This window comes from Mesocricetus auratus, unplaced genomic scaffold (genome assembly GCF_017639785.1).
Source record: "Mesocricetus auratus isolate SY011 unplaced genomic scaffold, BCM_Maur_2.0 Super-Scaffold_100676, whole genome shotgun sequence".
Lineage (NCBI taxonomy): Eukaryota > Metazoa > Chordata > Mammalia > Rodentia > Cricetidae > Mesocricetus > Mesocricetus auratus.
In genome coordinates this window covers 31,049,313-31,068,989 of record NW_024429266.1, presented here as the reverse complement: position 1 = coordinate 31,068,989, position 19,677 = coordinate 31,049,313, and the positions used below count along the sequence as shown (strand labels likewise).

Below are 19,677 nucleotides of genomic sequence, written 5' to 3'. Positions count from 1 at the left end.
CACAATAACAAATGGCTCTGACTACGTGAAAACATGGCTACTACTCAATGGCTCCTCATGCCAGTAATTAAAACTTCGTCTTCATTTCAGAAGCTTTGGATTCTATTTGCTGGTTTCTATGGGGGCAAAGAATAGACATTCTCTGAGATCACCTCAAAAATTATGAATAATGCTAGTTAAGTAGCAATAACAAAAGTCGTAACAATAATGAGGTTCTGAAGAACCAGACACAGGTGGTAAAATCTTCAGGGGATCTCTCAGAGACAGTGCTACCCTCAGCCCAGGGCTGGAAATTACATTTGACCACTAAGGAAATTCAAGCCTACTCTAACAGACAACAGATAAACCCGTATGGGAAATGCTGGGTGAGAGAAATGGTCTTCCTCAGAGAAGAACAAAAAGTCCCCCAATTGGTTATCCAATTAGTATTGGATCATATACCCACAGGTAACATTGTATTATTGAGCATGTTGTATTTACGTATTTAGGAGAGTGTGTGTGGCAGTAATTAAAAAGAGGCCATGAGAGAGACCATGAATAAGAAGGGTTGGATGAAGAAAAGAGGCAAGTGATACTATTATAATTTCAAAATTTTATTTTAAATAAAAGAAATTATTAATGCCCTATACCTTTTTTAGTTTTCAACTTAATTGGTTCAGTCTGGCCTACATAACTAGTTACAGACCAGTCAGGGCTTCAGTGACTGATCTTGTTTGAAGAAAAAGAAAGATCAAATTGCTTAAGCTGTGAGAGTCACTGAAGAGGGCATAGGAAAGCACTAGAATGTAAGAGCCAGAGGGGACAGAGTACATCAGGAGAACGAGGCCCTGTTAATCAACTAAGCAAAGCTCATATGAATTCACAGAAATCTCTGTATTTCCTGTGTATTTCTTTTCTATGTTTCTTAGTTAACATTAATTGCATATTGCTTTATAATTTTCCTTATTCCCTATGATTCATGGGTCCTCACCAAGGCCTGCACTAGCGGCTGTTTATGCATTATTTAACTGAATCCTAACAATCATGTAAAATATCAAATATTAAGCCCATTTTACAAGTGAGGGAATTGAGATAGAATAGTTAGGGAAATCACTCAGAGTCACAAGTAACAGAGTTGGAAATATGGACCTCATTTCTCACACCTTCATGAGTATATTATCCTCAAGTGAAGCTACTTACACTCTTCCTATAGCCTGAACTCCTACTGGGGCTACATGAATGCAACATAATTCTCCATGAATGTGAACCTACCAGCTATTCTGAACTGATATCTTGGTCTTAGACTCCACAAGGAAATTGGTCTATAAATGATCTACAATAACCAATCTTTCTCATCCTCATTTGAATCTAGTTCAGTACTTTTTTAAAACAGTTGAAAATAGTCAATTATTATCAACACCCCCCAAAATCATGTTCCTTCTTAGATAAATTATAAAAACCAGCAAAACATGTTTATTCATACTGTAACCCCAGATCCTTTCTATCTGCTGGAGAAGTACACATTGAGAAATTAGAGACTATAGGTATGGCTCAATGGTAACGTTCTTGTTCAATATGTACAAGGCCCTGGTTTTTTGATTACTCCCTTTGCCAGGAAAGGAACTAAAAGCACACTATCTTTGCCTCATTTTCTGAAACAACAGCATCACAAAACAAAACTACTTTAAGGCATATAATTTGGAAGGTTATAGAGCAACTAGAAGCAAGTGTTTGGTAAAACAGCTGATAATATGCTTTAATGTATGGTGGTTTCACAAAAGCACACCTAAAAAGAATGCTATCCCTATGCCGGGCGTTGGTGGCGCATGCCTTTAATCCCAGCACTAGGGGGGCAGAGGCAGGCGGATCTTTGTGAGTTCGCGGCCAGGCTGGATCAACAGCCTCCAAAACAATACAGAGAAACCCTGTCTCGTAAAACCAAAAAAAAAAAAAAAAAAAAAAAAAAAAGCTATTCCTCATGGGACTACCTCCAAATACAATCTGTGTCTTTAAATTCTAATTCTACAGAATTAAATGACAGGCACTTTTTCTTAAAAGCCATGTCTTATCTTCATTATACCCCTTCTTTCCTATGCAGTCTATAGTCTCTGAGGGTTTCTATGAAGAAATTCTGTTCAGACAGAATTATCTGATTAGTCAACCATAGAAATCTCATCATTCCCTTAATAGAGAGGAAAATTTAACTGGACCAAAATAAGAGACTAACATACTGAATCATGACACCAAACATGTAGCACTTCTTATGAAACCCTCTGGGTGTTTGTTCTTCTAGATGAGTGGTGCTAAGTTCAGATGCATTCACCACCAAAATACATAAATACACTCTTGGCTACAAGAACTTACTGTCTCATTTCTACTTCCAGCATAGAAAAACAAGGCATTTATTTTTAGAAATGTGTCATTATCCATCTTTTGATTATCCTGAGCCATGATGCAGAAGACAATAAAATCAAATATACTATTATACTTCCTTTCACAAGTGTTATGACTTGAAAGTTGAACTAAGAGCAACAGATTTCTATATACTTTGTATAAAAAACATGCTTTTGGAAAAGTGTACTTTTTATAACTGGAATAACATTAAAACAACATCATATATTTCTAAATGAAATATGACAATATTATGTGATTAATTATACATTGCCAGTCATTCAAATAGCAACTAGTAAATATTTATCATTATACAATAAGTCAAAAATATCATATTTTTAATAAAATATTTTCTAACAGGCTTCAAATACTGCTGCTAATAACATGCAGCATTAAGCAAAGCAGTAATCCACACAGTATCTACTCTACCTTTCTTCTTTATTAAAAGACAAACTGAAAAAAAAAAAACCACCAAAGCCAGGCGTTGGTGGCGCACGCCTTTAATCCCAGCACTCGGGAGGCAGAGGCAGGTGGATCTCTGTGAGTTCGAGGCCAGCCTGGTCTACAGAGTGAGTTCCAGGACAGCCTCCAAAGCTACAGAGAAACCCTGTCTCGAAAAACCAAAAAATAAAAAATAAAAAATAAATAAATAAATAAAAGACAAACTGGGGGGACAGACAAGATGGTTCAGTAGTTAAAAATAGCATTCTAATCCTCCAAAAGACCAGAGCCATACAAAGTGATTCACAACTGCCTATAATCCCAACTCCAGAGGATCCAATGACATCCGGCCTATACAGGCACCTGCGTTCATATGCACATAGCCACATACAGGCATATACATGTTGACTTAATTAAAAATCATGAAAATAAATCATTTAAAAGATAAAAATAAATTTGTTTTATTTAAAATTAATAAAAATAAATTATTTTTCAGAAAGATTAGCAGTCTATGTAGTTCATGTCATATGATTTACTGGCTTATATTTTAAAATGCCTAATGTTCCATTTGTTTTTATAAAATAACAAAAAGATCATAGTTATATTTATGCTTGCTGTGACTTGGGACTGAAGTCTTAATGGGCTTCTGTTATGATGGCTATAGATTGCCTTGTGGAACCTGACCTTGTGGAATCTGCATACCTCATACTGACATAACTATAATTCTCATGTGTTTATTATCAGAATAGATGTTTTACAGTTTCATGTGTTAGAGTAAGATGTACATGTTACTTAGTTTTCATTTAGCCCTCATAAAATGGCTGAGAGGCATAAGAAGATAGTTTTTGAAAGACACTAAATATTTTAAAGAAATAAACAGTTGCTCTGTTCCTTTAAAAAGACTTGCTGTTATAGCAATTAATGATGAAGCAAATGCATTGGAAAGAAAATCATAAAGTCTATTTTGAAACACTTGGTAGTATAAACATTACTACATGCCTTGGTAACTGGAAACTATGTGTATGTGTGCATTATTATAAAACCTTTTGGCCTAGGGAGTTAGATCACTGAATGAGCATAAGTACTTGAGCTTGGATCCACAGTGTCCATGTAAAAGGCTGAGACTAACCGTGTGTGTCTGTGATCTCAGGACAGGGGATGGAGATTAGAAGCGTCTGGATAGCAGGTCTAACCAAATTGGCAAGCTCCATGTTTGGTGAGTATCTTAGTTAGGATTATCATTCCTATAATGAAACACCATGACCAAAAAGCAAGATGGGAAGGAAAGGGCTTATTTAGTTTACTTTTCCATATCACTGCTCATCATTGAAGGATGTCAAGACAGGAGCTCAAACAGGGCAGAAATTTTGAGACAGGAGCAGATGCAGAAGCCATGGAGGAACACTGCTTAAGAGCTTGCTCAGATTATTGTTTTGTAGAGCTCAGGACCACTAGCCCATGGATGGCACCACCCATAATGGGCTGGGCCCTCCAATCAAGAAAATGTCCTACAGTCTTGTCTATAGCTGGATCTTATGGAAACATTTTCTCAACTGAAGCTCCCTTCTCTCTGATGACTCTAGCCTGTGTCAAGTTGACACAAAACTTGCCAGTACAGTGAGAGACCATGTATCAAAAAATAAGGTGGAGAACAACAGATAGATTCCTAATGTCAATTTATGACCTCAGCACATCACACAGGGAAATGCTCTCCTGAAATCACACATATACAGCCCTACACACACAAACACGCACGCACGCACACACACACACACACACACACCACAAAACTTCTTACATCTCCACACTTAGTAACCTGAAATGAGAAATTGTACATTTAAAACTTGTATAGAAAGTTACAGAGATTGTGGAATAAAAATACAGCAACTTCTGATTCATCCATAAAAATACTTAAAGGGGCTGAAGAGATGGGTCAGTTATTTCTTAACTAACTGCTCTTTCAGAGGACCTGGGTTCAATTCCCAGTACCAACATGGCAGCTCACAACTATTTGAAACTCCAGTTCCAAGGAATCCAATGCTCTCACACAGACATATACACAGGCAATGCAACAATGCACAGAAAAAAATAAAAACAAATATATCATTTAAAAAGCATACTAAAAAATATAGATGAATAGTAAACTCATTCATTACCCAGATACCCCTAAGAGAAAGAAAGAACAAAGAATGAGAGAGAGGGGGGGAGAGGGAGAGGGAGAGGGAGAAGGAGAGGGAGAGGGAGAGGGAGAGAGAGGGAGAGGGAGGGAGGGAGGGAGAGACATGACTAGCATAGGGGAAATCCTAGCTTAAATTCAGCAACACACTTGATTGTGGGGGCTGAAAAGAATGATATATTTTACTTGGTTCTACAGGTCTTTTTCAGATACAATAAAAATGAAAACCATTAAAATTGACTTAGAAACAAATTTTCAAATCGTTTTATAATATGCTAAAACATATTAATGACCCATACTAATGATTCCCCATATAGAATTGCATAGAAAAATAGAATGAGGAAGTCTATAGCTATAGAATATAGATAAGTGGTTTTCAGAGAAGAGAGATACTCCTAACAGGTATGTTGTTTATTTGGGGAAGAATAGAATGATCTTGTAGTCTTCCTGGCCACCATGAAGTTATTCTAAAGAGACATACATTGGAATTTTCCCAGGAGCTGGGAGAAAGAAAAAAAACTGGGACACTGATGTAAGCCAGAGAGAAAACTCTTCCTGAGAAAGTGAGCTCTCCCAGAAAGAGATTTCATATAGCTCTAACAACTTACGTAAGATCACCTTACAAGAACAAAGAGCTGAGAGAATGGTGGGTCACTAATGGGCAAAAACAACACCTTGACAGATTGCTTGGTTTAACTTGGCTTCTCTGTTTGAACCCAAATTTCATGTCAAGACCCTGAAGACAGACTCTGGGGAGTCAATGAACTTCTTTGTTCCTTCTCCAGTGTAGTCACATTGAATTTATCTTTTTTTCTCTTCTTTACACTTACTACCTTCTTTACACTTACTACTTGGCCCATTGAGGATGGGTGGCTGAGCCTATGTTATTAGGGATATGAGAGTCCAGGCTTTCATCCTAACAATCTCAGAATTATTCAGAAATTATGAACTACTGAAACTTAGTCAACATAGTGACTATAATAAAAGCTACTAAACCATTTATCCTTAAATGACAAATTTTATGTTATATGGCAGTTATCTCTGTAGAAAAATTACAAAAGTTAAAAGACCCATATTTAGTATTGAACAATACTTTGTAGTATATTTGAAGCAAACATTATCAGATTCATTCTTTACAAGTCTAAATGTCTGTACTTTGTGAACTATCCATAACATCTTAGTATAGTAGCACTAATGCACAATAAAAGATTCACATACACATATTAGAAGTTTATTCTCACAAAAACTTTTGTTGATCATACATGTCTATACACAGTGATATAATACTAGATGCTTGTGCATAAGTAGCACACTATGTACTTCTGATGACATTTCATGGAGTAGTAGGTACAGCCACACCCTTTCTTCCAATGAGAACATTTTAAAATCATACTTTTTAAGATTTCAAACTTTGAAATGGATAAAAGATATTGTACCACAATATTACTTATGATATCCTGATAATATATGTCTACAGTATGATAAAATGGTGATTTTTGAATACTACAGCTTGCATAGAAATTTTCAAATCAAGAGACAAAGTAGAAAAAAATCTTATTGAATATAATGTATGAAAGGTATTTGGAAGCAGAAGAACTCCATTTCCCTTGCAGTTCTGGCTGTGAGTTCCTTTCTGCAGTGAAGACTGGAGGGAGGTGAACGCCACATGGTGGCAGAGAACTGCATTACAGGTAAAGCTTTCGTTTTGCTCCTGGGCGTGTCATTCTCAATCATGTGCCTGCATTCTGTAGAACCATTTTTTTTTAAGGTACTGTTTTTTGTTGCTGTGTTGTTTTCTTTTTTCCCAAATTTTTCTGGACCAACTAATGGGAGGCTACAAGCCAGATGACCATTTTTGCCCTTTGCATGCTTCCAATGATCAAATAACTTAGATCCTTCAATAAATACACTTTGAAATGCCTATTTTCTAACCATACCTTCTTTGATTTACTTGTCATTTGCCACCTTGTCACAAAGTTTCTAATCTATGTCTAATGTTATATTTGGGGGGGGGGATAGTAAGTTGGCTAGACTTGAGACAAAGGGCACGCTATCCCATTTGGCTAACTTATATAAAAATTATGATACCAACTACAAATCAAGCGTGACAACAAGTAGAAGATTTTAACAATTTAATAATTTATATAAACCTTAGACGTATGCATTCTACACAGGCTGCCATCCTTAAATCTCTTTCAAGTCGTGGCCCCAGGTAACACTTTGAACACAGCAGGAAACCACAAGTCTAACCATTTAGGCAGATGGATGATTTACACAGCAAAGGTATTGCCATCATTATTTCTTAAGTACACCAGTGTACACTTCTCTTCCAATAGTTGCCACCTTGGTTTATCTTGCCCATCTGACAAAATTATGCTTTTCCTGATAAAAGTACACGGGATTTAATAGAAGACAAGGACTTAATGATATGTGTGACTGACCCTGCATTTGGGAGATGGGCCTAATGGTTCAATGTAAATCAGGGCTGTCTCCTTTTGTTACAGGAATGGAGCCTTATCTAGAGGTCAGTCTGGGTGAACAACCATCAACAGAAACTTTCTCCACAAGCTTAAACTTCAATTATGATAAGAAGTTTTCATCCTTACAGCTTCCAAGCTTGGTTTGGTACACTATTTATCTTACAAGCATATTGGAGGAAGCTCTCTTTTAGTTAAATTCAACTTTGTGTAACTTATTATTTCCTAAGCAAGTTTATTAGCAAATCCTTTATAGCATCAATTTTATTACTTCAAGTTTCTTCATCAGAATTTTAAATTGAAACCAAGGTATAAAAGAATCAAGATCAGGCTGGAGAAACCCACAGAGGCAGCTGACCTAAACAAGGTGGAACACATGGACCCCAGACTAATGACTGAGAGGCCAGCAAGGGACTGATCCAGACACTCCCCACCCCACCCCCACCCCGACCCAACCTGGGTGTCAGAGAAGAGGCCTCGGCAATCTGTGGAACCTTGGAGAGTAGAGCAGTATTTATTCCTGGCGTACAAATGGACTCTGGGAGCCCATTCCACATGAAGGGATGTTCTCTCAGCCTGGACACATGGGGGAGGGCCTAGGCCCTGTCCGGGATGATATGACAGACTCGGAAAATCCCTCATGGAAGCCCTTGCTCATTCTGGGGAGTGGAGGGGGAAATGGAGTGGGATGGGGGGTTGGGAGGATTGGGGGGTTGGGGGAAAGAGGGGAGGTAGAGGGAATTGAGACTGACATGTGTAAAAAGTTAAATAAAAAAAATAAGAAAAAAAGAAAGTGTTCAAAACTATAGAAGTACTCTTTACCACTATCCTGCAAGTGTTCAGAACAGAATAAAATACTAATAGCATACCACTGATATATTTTTAAAGACGTTCAAGGTTCTGATGACTTATTAGAGCTTTGAAAAACATGATTTGATGTTTCTTCATGGAAACATTATTTACAGATTTTCCTACCTTTGTGATAAGAATTCGGTATCTATCCAGCATTGCCTGGTTGTCATGGCATCCTGCTAATAACTGCCATACTTCTGCCCTTAATGCCTCAGGAACACCACTCTTTACCAAAGTGGATAGCCCTTTTGGTCGGGCACCAAGGTTATTGTGCCTGAGGAAAAAAGAAAATAAACCATTCACAATCCATGCCCTGAACTGCTGTTGTTATAGAAAGAATATTTATTAGTTCATGTAAAAATATAAGGCTGGTCAAAAGAAAACTGACTAGGAGAACTAAACAAAAAGAGTACACAGTGATATCTTTAACCATTTTTTTGCTTATTTCACCCTATATTTTGATGAGATATATATTCCATCTTTAGACAAAGGGTTTTTTCACCCTATCATTTATATTTTTAAGTTTTCTATGACTATGTAGCAATATATGTATTAATTTTTTGTTTATATCCAAATATTGAAACATAAAAAATAACCACTTAAATCCCGGGACTGCTGTACAGTCACTTGAGTCTGTTGCCAAAGAATGAGTTGAGATGCTGAAAGTGAATCATAAGGCTGTCAACCCTTGACAGTACTCACTTCTTTATAGTCAGACTGAGCTGGGCCAAATGCAAAAAGTAGGTCCTATATTATAGGAATGAAATATGCAAACTTTAGTTTCTTACAGTCCCTACATCTTGACCCAAGGATTGCCTGGTAAGTGGCATGTCTTGTTCACTTAATTTGAAACACTCTATTTCAGTTTAAACTTAAGTACAAAAGACCATCTAGATTTAAAATACACAAGGTGACCCTTATACCAAGAGGAGTTCCTCATTGCTGTCAGTTCTAGATTTGTCTTGATGGCCTATTTGAACTACAAATACTCCCTAAAATGAGGTCTTTTAGTCTTTCCTACAAACACCAAAATTTACACAACTACATCTTGCTAGAGGGACAGCTTATGCCTATCAGTCTTATCCTTTTCACAAGGGCTGTTTAGAATCAGAGCAAAAGCAAACCTCTGTTGTCTAAAGCCAATGATCACATAGTAGCTATGCGATAATGATCAACAGCCATCTGGTCAAGAAATTGAATTACAGTTCGAGTCCAATGAATGCATTCTTCACCTCTTTCCTGACCTAAGAGCTATAGTCTCTTTTTCTGCTCAGATATCTCTCATTCCTTGCTCACTATATCATAGAGCTGACCATGATGCAATCATTCAATTCCAGAACTTTATAATGTATCCCAATTTGAACTAACATACCAGACTGTAATTTCAAGTTTTAAAACTGAAAAGTCATGGAATCCATATGTCTATTTTACATAATTGGTATCCCACATACTTCTCCAAATTATGCACATTCTTCTATCACCAGCCTAGACCCAAAGTTTGTCATCTTTTTCTGAAAATGTGTTCAAAAGTTTTTCTCCCTACATATTGTCATAATCTTTGGAGAAAATCTTAATGTTCCAAACTTAGATAATAAGTTAAAGTAAACTTATCATATCAATTTTGTGTAAATCCTCACATTTATGACCATTTTGCTTTCATTCAACTAAACTTTTGTGGGGAGAGGATTGGGAGAATTCGAGAATGGAAACTGGTAAAACTGATAAGCTCAAATCAAAATGAAGTAGAAAGATTTAGAACATAAAAGAATTAACATTATTAAAGAAGATTATTATGCTGTCAAAGGATAGTTTTCAAAATAGTATGCAGGTATTATTTTTAGATACATAATATTTTAACCTGCTTTTAAACATACATATGAACATACATAGTGTATATATTTATGTATGTAATAAAATTAATAAATTCCTTTAATTTTAACTTTTAATTATAACCATGCTAAATTCTTTTACAAATATTAATTAATTATATTTGTATAAATAAATTTACATTTGCATACATATTATTTGTATAATTATATAATTAACATTTGCTTTAATTCTTTAAAGTACCTTTATATATTTAAATAAGATTATTTTTAATTAACTGTGGCAAGCAAGTTTAATGCATTCCATAAAATATGACACATAGAAAAGTACCAATTATGCTTGAGAAGAAGAAGTGAATAAACTATTTGATGCCTGGAACTTCCTAGAAGCTCTCTTTTTCATTATCCAACTAAGTCTGAGACTACTTAAAAACATTCCATAAGAGAACTAGGATCATTTATAAAATCATGCTTTTTATAATTCAATGTATGACTCTGATTATACTTTTGGATCAGAAATGCATTTGGTTTGAAAGTAGTTGAATTTATGGATTCTGTAGGTAAAAAAAAAACTAAGCTAATTAAAAGCAACAGTGTAAGTACAAAAAAGTCTAAGTACATTTCCTTGAAACTGAAGGAAATACAGTAAATTATGAGTCACTTGGTGTATAAAGTTATAGAAGAGGAATTCAAAGTAATTGAAGATAGCATATGCTATAAGTAAAAAGATACCTACAAGTAAAAGTATGCTTGACTGGGTTCTTCAGAAGTCACTATGATGTCTCTGAGCACACACGTGTGACTTTTCAGAAGTCCTCTATACTCACTATGTACTTCTCCCCACATGCATTTTTCAATTCATTACAGCAGGACCTCTCTGTCCCTTCCTGAGAGGTTTTACTCAAGTAATCCATGACACGTTACAGTGTCACTAAGTCCAATGGGTATTTAAAATCCTTTCAGTGTTGACCACTCATTTACTTGACCTTTCACTGCTTCCCTAGGGATCAAGCATTAAAATCTCCCTTCTTATCCACCTCCACAAACTCCACCAATGATTGCTTCTCCACTCTTCTCACTAGTAATCTAATTCTATTACCGTCTTGTTTGTTTACCATCCCTTCGGAGTACCTATGGCTCAACTGCACCCTAAAATCAGTCATACCTAAGTCTGAACTCAGTCTTCCTTCCTTCAAACTCTGATTGTTTTCCAAGATTATCTCAATCTCAGTGGTTATGTAATAATCTATCCACAATAAAAATCTAACTGTTATTGTTGATCTCACTTTCCATCCCACAGATCATACCTAGCCCATTGTCACATCCAAAAGACATCAAAAGATATTCTCTCTCTCTCTCTCTCTCTCTCTCTCTCTCTCTCTCTCTCTCTCTCTCTCTCTCGGCAGAACTCACATGGGAAGTTTATTGGGAAAGGGAGTAGGGGAAGGGCAGGGAGAGAGAGGAGAGACAAGAGAGGGGGAGAGACAGACAGACGACAGAGAAAAGAGAGACAGACAGAAAGGAATGTTGATTTTTTTTCATTCCATGAGTTCTTACATTGCTGTTTTCCAATGTTTCAAATCACAGGGACAGCGGTTTGCTAGATTTCTACCTAAGTGTTTCATGGCTATTTTTGTTTTATATGTCTTGTGTCTTCCATCTCTGAGTTTTCCTTGCTACTATAGTGATGGGGGAAGGCCTTCTGTGTTTGTGCTTATCTTATTAGTTATTGAATAAAGCACTGTTGGCCAATAGGGAATCAAATTATGTAGGACTAGGAGTCGAGGAGGATTCTGGGAAACAGAGGCACAGTCAGTCACGATGTAGGACGTGGGAGAAGTAACATGCCCAGACCCTTCCTCCATTAAGAGTAGACCACATGGAAATAATTAGATTAGCAATTATGGGTTAAATACGTAAGTCAGAGATAGCCAGTAAGAAACCAAGCAAATGGCCAACAGCTTATAATTATTACAGTGTCCTGTGTGTTATTTGGGGGCTGAGACAGCAGTGGGACCCAAGCAGCTAACTGCAGCAGTGCCCAAGCGGCTGGCGGGAAGACAACACATTATACTGTGGTAGGTAGAATTAGTGTTAACATATGAACTTTGTATTCTGTAAGACGGTAAAATGAGGGCAGGAGTGGTGGCACATGGAATTAATCCCAGCACTCAGGAAGCAGAGACAGGCAGATCTCTGAGTTCTAGGCCAGCCTTATCTACATGGCAAGTTCCAGACTAGCCAAAGCTATGTGGTGAGACTCTGTCTCAAAAAAAGTATTAAAAACAAAAGTTAGGTTTTGTTTGCTTATTTTAAGTAACCTTTTAATTTTGCTTAAGAATGAAAATTATATCTCTGAAAATTAGATAACATTTTATATCTTCCTTTCAAATCTTATTTGCCTTTCCCTTTTAAAAAAGTTATATGAGAAAACATGGGAGTAACCAACCAATAGCTGATTTGACTTAAGGCCCACTCTGTGAGATGGAACATTATCTTTTAATGAATTAATGAATAAAAACCTAGCAACTAGAGTAAAGGTTAACAACTGAAATATCATGTATACCTCTGGCTGAAGGAAAATCACTATTCTCCAATAAAGTGACACTGGGTATGTCAACCACTCCAGGACAGAACTTATGTTCAGAAGTAGGTGACCAACACATAAAGGACTCCAGAGATTTTGTGTGTGGTTATATTTGGTTATAGTTTGGTGTTATACTTTCCTTTTTGGGTGGTGTCTTATTTTATTTTGTTTTCTTGGGTTTAGGGGGCTTTGTTGTATTAGGTTTTGTTTGTTTTTTGAAAAAGAACTTAAAGTTGGGTGGGTACGGAGAGAGAGAGGATCTGGAAGGACTCGGGGGAGAGGAAGACTATGACTAAAATATATTTGAAGTTAAAAATTGTTTCAAATAGTAAAAAAGTATAGCTAAAAATATTCCCAGTATTATACCAAGTGAATGAGAATGATCAGAGTGGATATGCTTATGCTGTCACAGGCTTAGGATTTTGTTCTTAAAGCTAACAGCTACAGACAGCTTACAGGTACCCACTAGAGTTATGACAGCTTCCTGGATTCCTAGTTTTCTAAGAATTATATCATAAATAAGTGATAAGCTTTTCAAGGGGTTTTAATGCATATATTAAGATAATTACATTATTTTTCTTCTGGTGATGATATGGCAACTTCATAATTTATTTTCATACACATGATGTCCCAGAATAAACTTCAATATTATACTTTATTTTCCTTTTGCTTTATTTTCCTTTTGCTTATAAACAACTGAATTTGACATGCTCTTACTATTGTTGGAGATTTCTGAGTGTATGCTCATAAGCCATACTTGACTGCAGTTTTGTCATAATATTTAAACTTGGTAATGTGATCAGACTATGCTAGTGTCATAAAATTAATTCAAAATAATTACCTTCTATATTATGAGAAAGTCTGTATAAAACTTAACAGTTCACCTTTTTTAATATTTGGTACAATTTTCTAATTAGGTTTCAAGCTTTCTTTGTTAAGAAAAAAAATTTTAGTATGGTTGAGCATATAGCTCAGTTGGGAGAATGCTTGATTAGAATGCACAATGTCAACCAGGCTGTGGTGGCACACACCTTTTGTCTCAGTACTTGGAAGACAGAAAAAGGAGGATCTCAATGAGTTAGAGGTCAGCCTGTTCTACAAAATGAGTTCCAGGACAGTCAGTACTGTTACACAGAGAAACCCTGTCTTGAGAGCACCCCCCCAAAAAAAAGAGAGAATGATCTAAGTCCAGTACTGCATAAACTACATAAGCTGACACACCTGTAATGCTAGCACCTGGGAAGTGGAGGAAGGAGAATCAGAAATTCATGCTATCCTGGGCACCATTCTAGGTTTGCTTGGCTACTTTCTCAAAAATAAAAACAAAAGAAAAAACAGACAAATATTTTAATGACAAAAATTAATTCAATGATACAAAATCATTCAGGTTATTTCATTTTGAGTGAACTCTGGCACATTGGAGTTTTCCCAGAATTTGCTCATTTCATCTAGTTTTCAAAGTGAAACCCACAGAAACAGATGACCTGAACAAGGGGAAGCTCATGGACACCAGACTGATAGTTGAGAGACCAGAATGGGAATGATCCAGATCGCCTGAACATGGGTGTTAGTGAGGAGGCCTCGGCATTCTTTGGGGCCTCAGGCAACATATGGGCATCTATCCCTGGCATCCAGATGGATTTTGGGAGCCCATTTCACGTGGAGGGATGCTGTCTCAGCCTGGACACATGGAGGAGGGCCTAGGCCCTGCCCTGGATGATAGCAGACTTTGGAGACCCCCATGAAGGGACTCACCCTCCTTGGAGAGTGGAGCAGGAATGAGGGGGTTGAAGAGAGGTGGAAGAAGAGGGGAGGAAGAAGGAGCTGGGATTGACATGTGAAGCAAGCTTGTTTCTAATTTAAATTTTTAAAAAAGATAATAAATCAGAAAAAAAGTTTGGTGAACTGAAAGTAATTTAAATAGAACCCACACTGGGGGAAGATCTAAACAGACAAACATGAAGGGTATCTATGAATCACATTTTAATTTTTATGTTATTAAGTATGTCAAGGTCCTGTGTATTCAGGTAGTAAAGGCCCTTGCTGTGCAAGTTTGGAGATCTGAGTATGGTACCTGAAACAGGCATGAAGATAGAAGAAAAAAGACTGGATCCACAAAGTTGTCCTCTGGACACCACTCACACACACACATACATACATACACACACACACACACACACACACACACACACACACACACGCACACATTAAATAAATAATTTAAAGTATACTAGGATAGCCTTTATTATTCCAGTTTTAAGTTTTCCTTACTGAAAGATTTAATTAGTATAAAATTAATGCTAAAGATGTAAGTGTAAATTTTCGAATAAGAAAAATAAATTCTTACCATCTTCCTAACAATTCTCCCCAAGAATAGAGGATCTTCTCAGGACAGTCTTTTGACACATCGCCTGTTCCACTTGAGAGTTCATTATCACTCTCTACAGGGAAAAAAAGCAATATGCATTATATAAAATGTAAGTACTTCCAAATCATAAAACATAAGGCAGGGCTATGTATCTACCAAAAGTAAATACAGTGTCCAGATAAAATTGTCAAACAATTTTATGAAAATTCTCATCTGCAGAGAAAGACTCTACAAACAGCTATATTAAATAGCTTTATCCAAAGATAATAGTTTAAAACTAATTGTGATATCAGCAGATGACAGACTAAGAAGTCTTAGGTCTCATTCCTTCATAGAAATAGTTCATCTACCATCTATCCACTTGTAAGAAAACTTGGGAAAAAAGCATAAGATGCCCATATAGTAAAAAGAACTAAATAAAACCCAAATGACAAGGGTATGAGGGCAGTCCGAATCCAATAGCAGTCCCTTCTCCACACAGGCACACAGGGCTGGAAAGGGCTTCCCAGTGCCCACAGTTTCTGCAGAGAAAAAGAAGGCAGCCTGTAGGCATCTTGACAGTGAACTTGTAATGGTGGCCATACCTCCTTGGACATGGCTTCAGGCAGATGGAAGCAGAAAATGATATCATTATATCCTCGCTTTCAGCAGCCAGTCAGCCAGCTTCCTAAACATCACAAGATGCTCAGAGGCTCTCTGGATACAGTTTACTAGAAGAATGGCATGACTTGGCCACCAGATGCATACAAGGAAATGAAAACAGTGCATATATCATGATGGCCACCAACATTTCCTCATGGATAGGAAAGAGTACATGAGATAGAGAAAGGAAATATAATGGACACAATTTATGTAAATTATAAAAGCAGATCTGTCATAGAAGTAGGTAAGAAAGGCTAACAAAGCACTGTTCCAATAATACAAGATAAATTTAAAAATTTGTCTATCAGAGCACAAGTACCAAGGCTTGTCAATGCTGTTCCAAATCAGTAAACAGCTCCCATACAAGGATCTATGTGAAGAACAGAATTTTTTAAGATGCTACAAAATGCAATCAATAGGCAAACATAAAATAATTCACATCTAGGCCAGACGGTGGTGGCGCACGCCTTTAATCCCAGCACTAGGGAGGCAGAGCCAGGCGGATCTCTGTGAGTTCGAGGCCGGGCTGGACCGATAGCCTCCAAAACAATACAGAGAAATCCTGTCTCGTAAAAAAACAAAATAAATAAATAAATAAATAAATAAATAAATAAATAAATAATTCACATCTGGGATATATAAAACAAACATTGCTGTAATTAATAAAGGTTTATTTGAGCAGGCTGAAACACTTGGTCATAGCCATTCACAAATTCAGAAAAATCAAAACACATGTGCACACAGAGAAAAATGCTTAACTATGTTAAAGTAATAACAGATAAGAATTGGGATGTTTTGGAGGCATCACCATGCCTGACTTCAAGAACTATTATAGAGCCACAGTCTTGAAAACAGCTTGGTATTGGCACAAAAATAGACAGGTAGACCAATGGAATCGAATTGAAAACCCTGATATTAGCCCACACACCTACGAACACCTGATTTTTGACAAAGAAGCTAAAGTTATACAATGGAAAAAAGAAAGCATCATCAACAAATAGTGCTGGCATAACTGGATGCTGGCATGTAGAAGACTGTAGATAAATCCATATCAATTGCCATGCACGAAACTTACATCAAAGTAGATCAAAGACCTCAACATAAATCCAGCCACACTGAACCTCTTAGAAGAGAAAGTGGGAGGTACCCTTGAACAAACTGGTACAGGAGACCCCTTCCTGAATGTAACATCAGCAGCACAGACACTGAGATCAACAATTAATAGATGGGACCTCCTGAAACTGAGAAGCTTCTGTAAGGCAAAGGGCACAGTCAGCAAGACAAAACAGGAGTCCACAGGACTGGAAATGATCTTCACCAATCCCACATCCAATGGAGGGCTGATTTCCAAAATATACAATGAACTCAAGAAGCTAGTCACCAAAACACCAAACAATCCAATTAAAAAGTGGGGTGCAGAACTAAATAGAGAATTCTCAATACAGGAATCTAAAATGGCTGAAAGACACTTAAGAAAGTTCTCAACATCCTTAGCCATCAGGGAAACGCAACTCAAAACAACTCTGAGAGGCCATCTTACTCCTGTCAGAATGGCTAAAATCAAAAACACCTATGACAGTCTATACTGGAGAGGATGTGGAGAAAAGGAAACACTCCTCCACAGCTGGTGGAAGTGCCAACTTGTACACCACTTTTGAAATCAGAATGGAGATTCCTCAGGAAAATGGGAATCAGTCTACCACAAGATCCAGCAATTCCACTCAGGCATATACCCAAAAGATGCACATTCATACAACAAGGACATCTGTTCAACTACGTTCATAACAGCATTATTTGTAATAGCAAGAACATGGAAGCAACCTAGATGACCTCAACTGAAGGATGAATAGAAAAAATGTGGTACATTTACACAATGGAGTACTACTCAGCTGGGAAGAAAAATAGATGGGCATTAGAAGAAACCCAGTAACAAAAAGACAAACATGGTATGCACTCACTCATATATGGATTTTAGACATAAAGCAAAGGATTACCAACCTACAATCCACACCACCAAAGAAACTAGGAAATGAAGAAGACCCTAAGAGAGACATACATGGTACCCCGGAGAAGGGGAAAGGGACAAGAGATCTCCTGAGCAAATAGGGAGTTTAGGGGGGGAGCAAGGAGAAAAAGAAGGGGAGAAGAGGAGGAGAGAGGAGGATATGAAGAAGAAGGAAGGTTGAGTGGGGGGAAGAATAGAGGAAAGAGAGCAAGAAAAGATATACCATAATAGAGGGAGTCATTGCAGGTTTAAAGAGAAATCTGGCACTAAGGAAGTTTCCAGAGATCTACAAGGATGATACCAACTAACAATCTAAGAAACAGTGGAGAGGCTACCTTAAATGCTCTTCCCCTATAATGAGATTGAGGACTACCTTATATGCCATCCTAGAGCCTTCAGCCAGTAGCTGATGGAAGCAGAGGCAGATACCCACTGGTAAACACTGAACTGAACTCCTGAAATCCAGTTGCAGAGATGGAGGAGTGATGAAAAGAAAGGTCAAGACCAGGATGGTGAAACCCGCAGAAACAGCTGATCTGTGGGAGCTCATGGAACTCAGACTGATAGCTGGAAAACCAGCATAGGACTGATCCAGACCCCCCTGAATGTAGATGTCAGTGAGGAGGCCTGGGCAATCTATGGGGCCTCTGGTAGTAGATCAGTATTTATCCCTAGCATACAAATGGACTTCAGGAGCCCATTCCACATAGAGGGATAGTCTCTCAGCCTAGTCACATAGGGGAGGGCCTAGGCCCTGCCCCAAATGATATGGCAGACTCTGAAGATCTGTCATGGAAGGCCTCACCCTCCCCGGGTAGCAGAATGGGGACTGGATAGGGAGTTATTGAGGGGCAGGGAAAGAGGGGAGGGAGAGGAAACTGGGATTGACATGTAAAACAAGCTTGTTTCTAATTTAAATAAAAATAAACTTAATAAAGCAACAAAACAAAAAAAAAAAGAATGGGCTGTTTTATTTAAAACCTGAGCATCACTCTAGGTAATGGAATGAAGACAAAAGTATGACCCACTCTGTAAATAGCTCACATAAGCAATTCTGAAGTTAGTAACAAGCTCATCACAACAAATAGAATGAGAGGTTTTGTTCTAAAGCAAAAGCAAATGAAATTTTACTGGTATCAGAGGAACCATGAGTGCTAACACAAACCACTGAAGAGTCAGTACTACAGTATCCTAAAGAAACAGCCCAGTAAACAATTACCCCATATAATCCTACATTCTCACAGAAAATTAGGCACTTTTGAGAAAAGAGACTATTGAAAGTTACAGATAAAAACAGATTACACTTAGATTATGTCAGGTAAACAAACTAAGTTGCCCTACTTAATAAATTTGTAGCAATTCTAAGTACTCATATTCATAAGTACTGGTATTCAAGTAAGCAGTATGTAAGACAACACCATCTTATCTGATCCCTAATAAATAAGAGTATGCAAATGTTCCAAAGTATTTGATGATATTGTACATGCTAAATTCAGAACAATAATTCAAAAGTACTGTGATAAAAGAATCATTTCAATTCTTATTAATCTTGGTGGTAGAGGAATACCTAAGCATGAAACAAAACAAGATGCAATAAAAGATAAGGACTATATCTACCTATAAATGTAAATCTTAAATTAATTAATGCATAAAAGTTTCCAACATATAACAAGGGGCTATTTTCCACAACATACTACAATTCTATTAGTAAATAAAGTATAAACCACTAGAAATTGAGCCAACAAAAGAACACAATACAGGCCTTACTACATAAAATATAAGCACACAATGAAGATTAAAAAATACCCACTGTCATTTTAAATGCAAAATAATGGGAAACATATTGACTAGTTAAATTGGCAGAGTACAAACAAAAGCATAGAGGAACAGAAAAAAAGATAAATGTAAATGGGATGTAGCTTAGCAATAGAGG

General features: G+C 37.1%; 1 protein-coding gene across 2 annotated transcripts in view; it reads right to left on the bottom strand.

Annotated features, from left to right (window-relative positions):
* Positions 1–19,677, bottom strand: part of Rabgap1l (RAB GTPase activating protein 1 like) — a 508,921-nt gene that overhangs the window by 359,669 nt on the left and 129,575 nt on the right. For both annotated transcript variants that reach the window (XM_040737898.1, XM_040737899.1), the window contains exons 12-13: positions 15,077–15,170; positions 8,440–8,590 (exon numbers count right to left, since the gene is read on the bottom strand). In XM_040737898.1, coding sequence (XP_040593832.1) covers positions 8,440–8,590; positions 15,077–15,170 — 245 coding nt within the window. The remainder of the gene's footprint in view (positions 1–8,439; positions 8,591–15,076; positions 15,171–19,677) is intronic.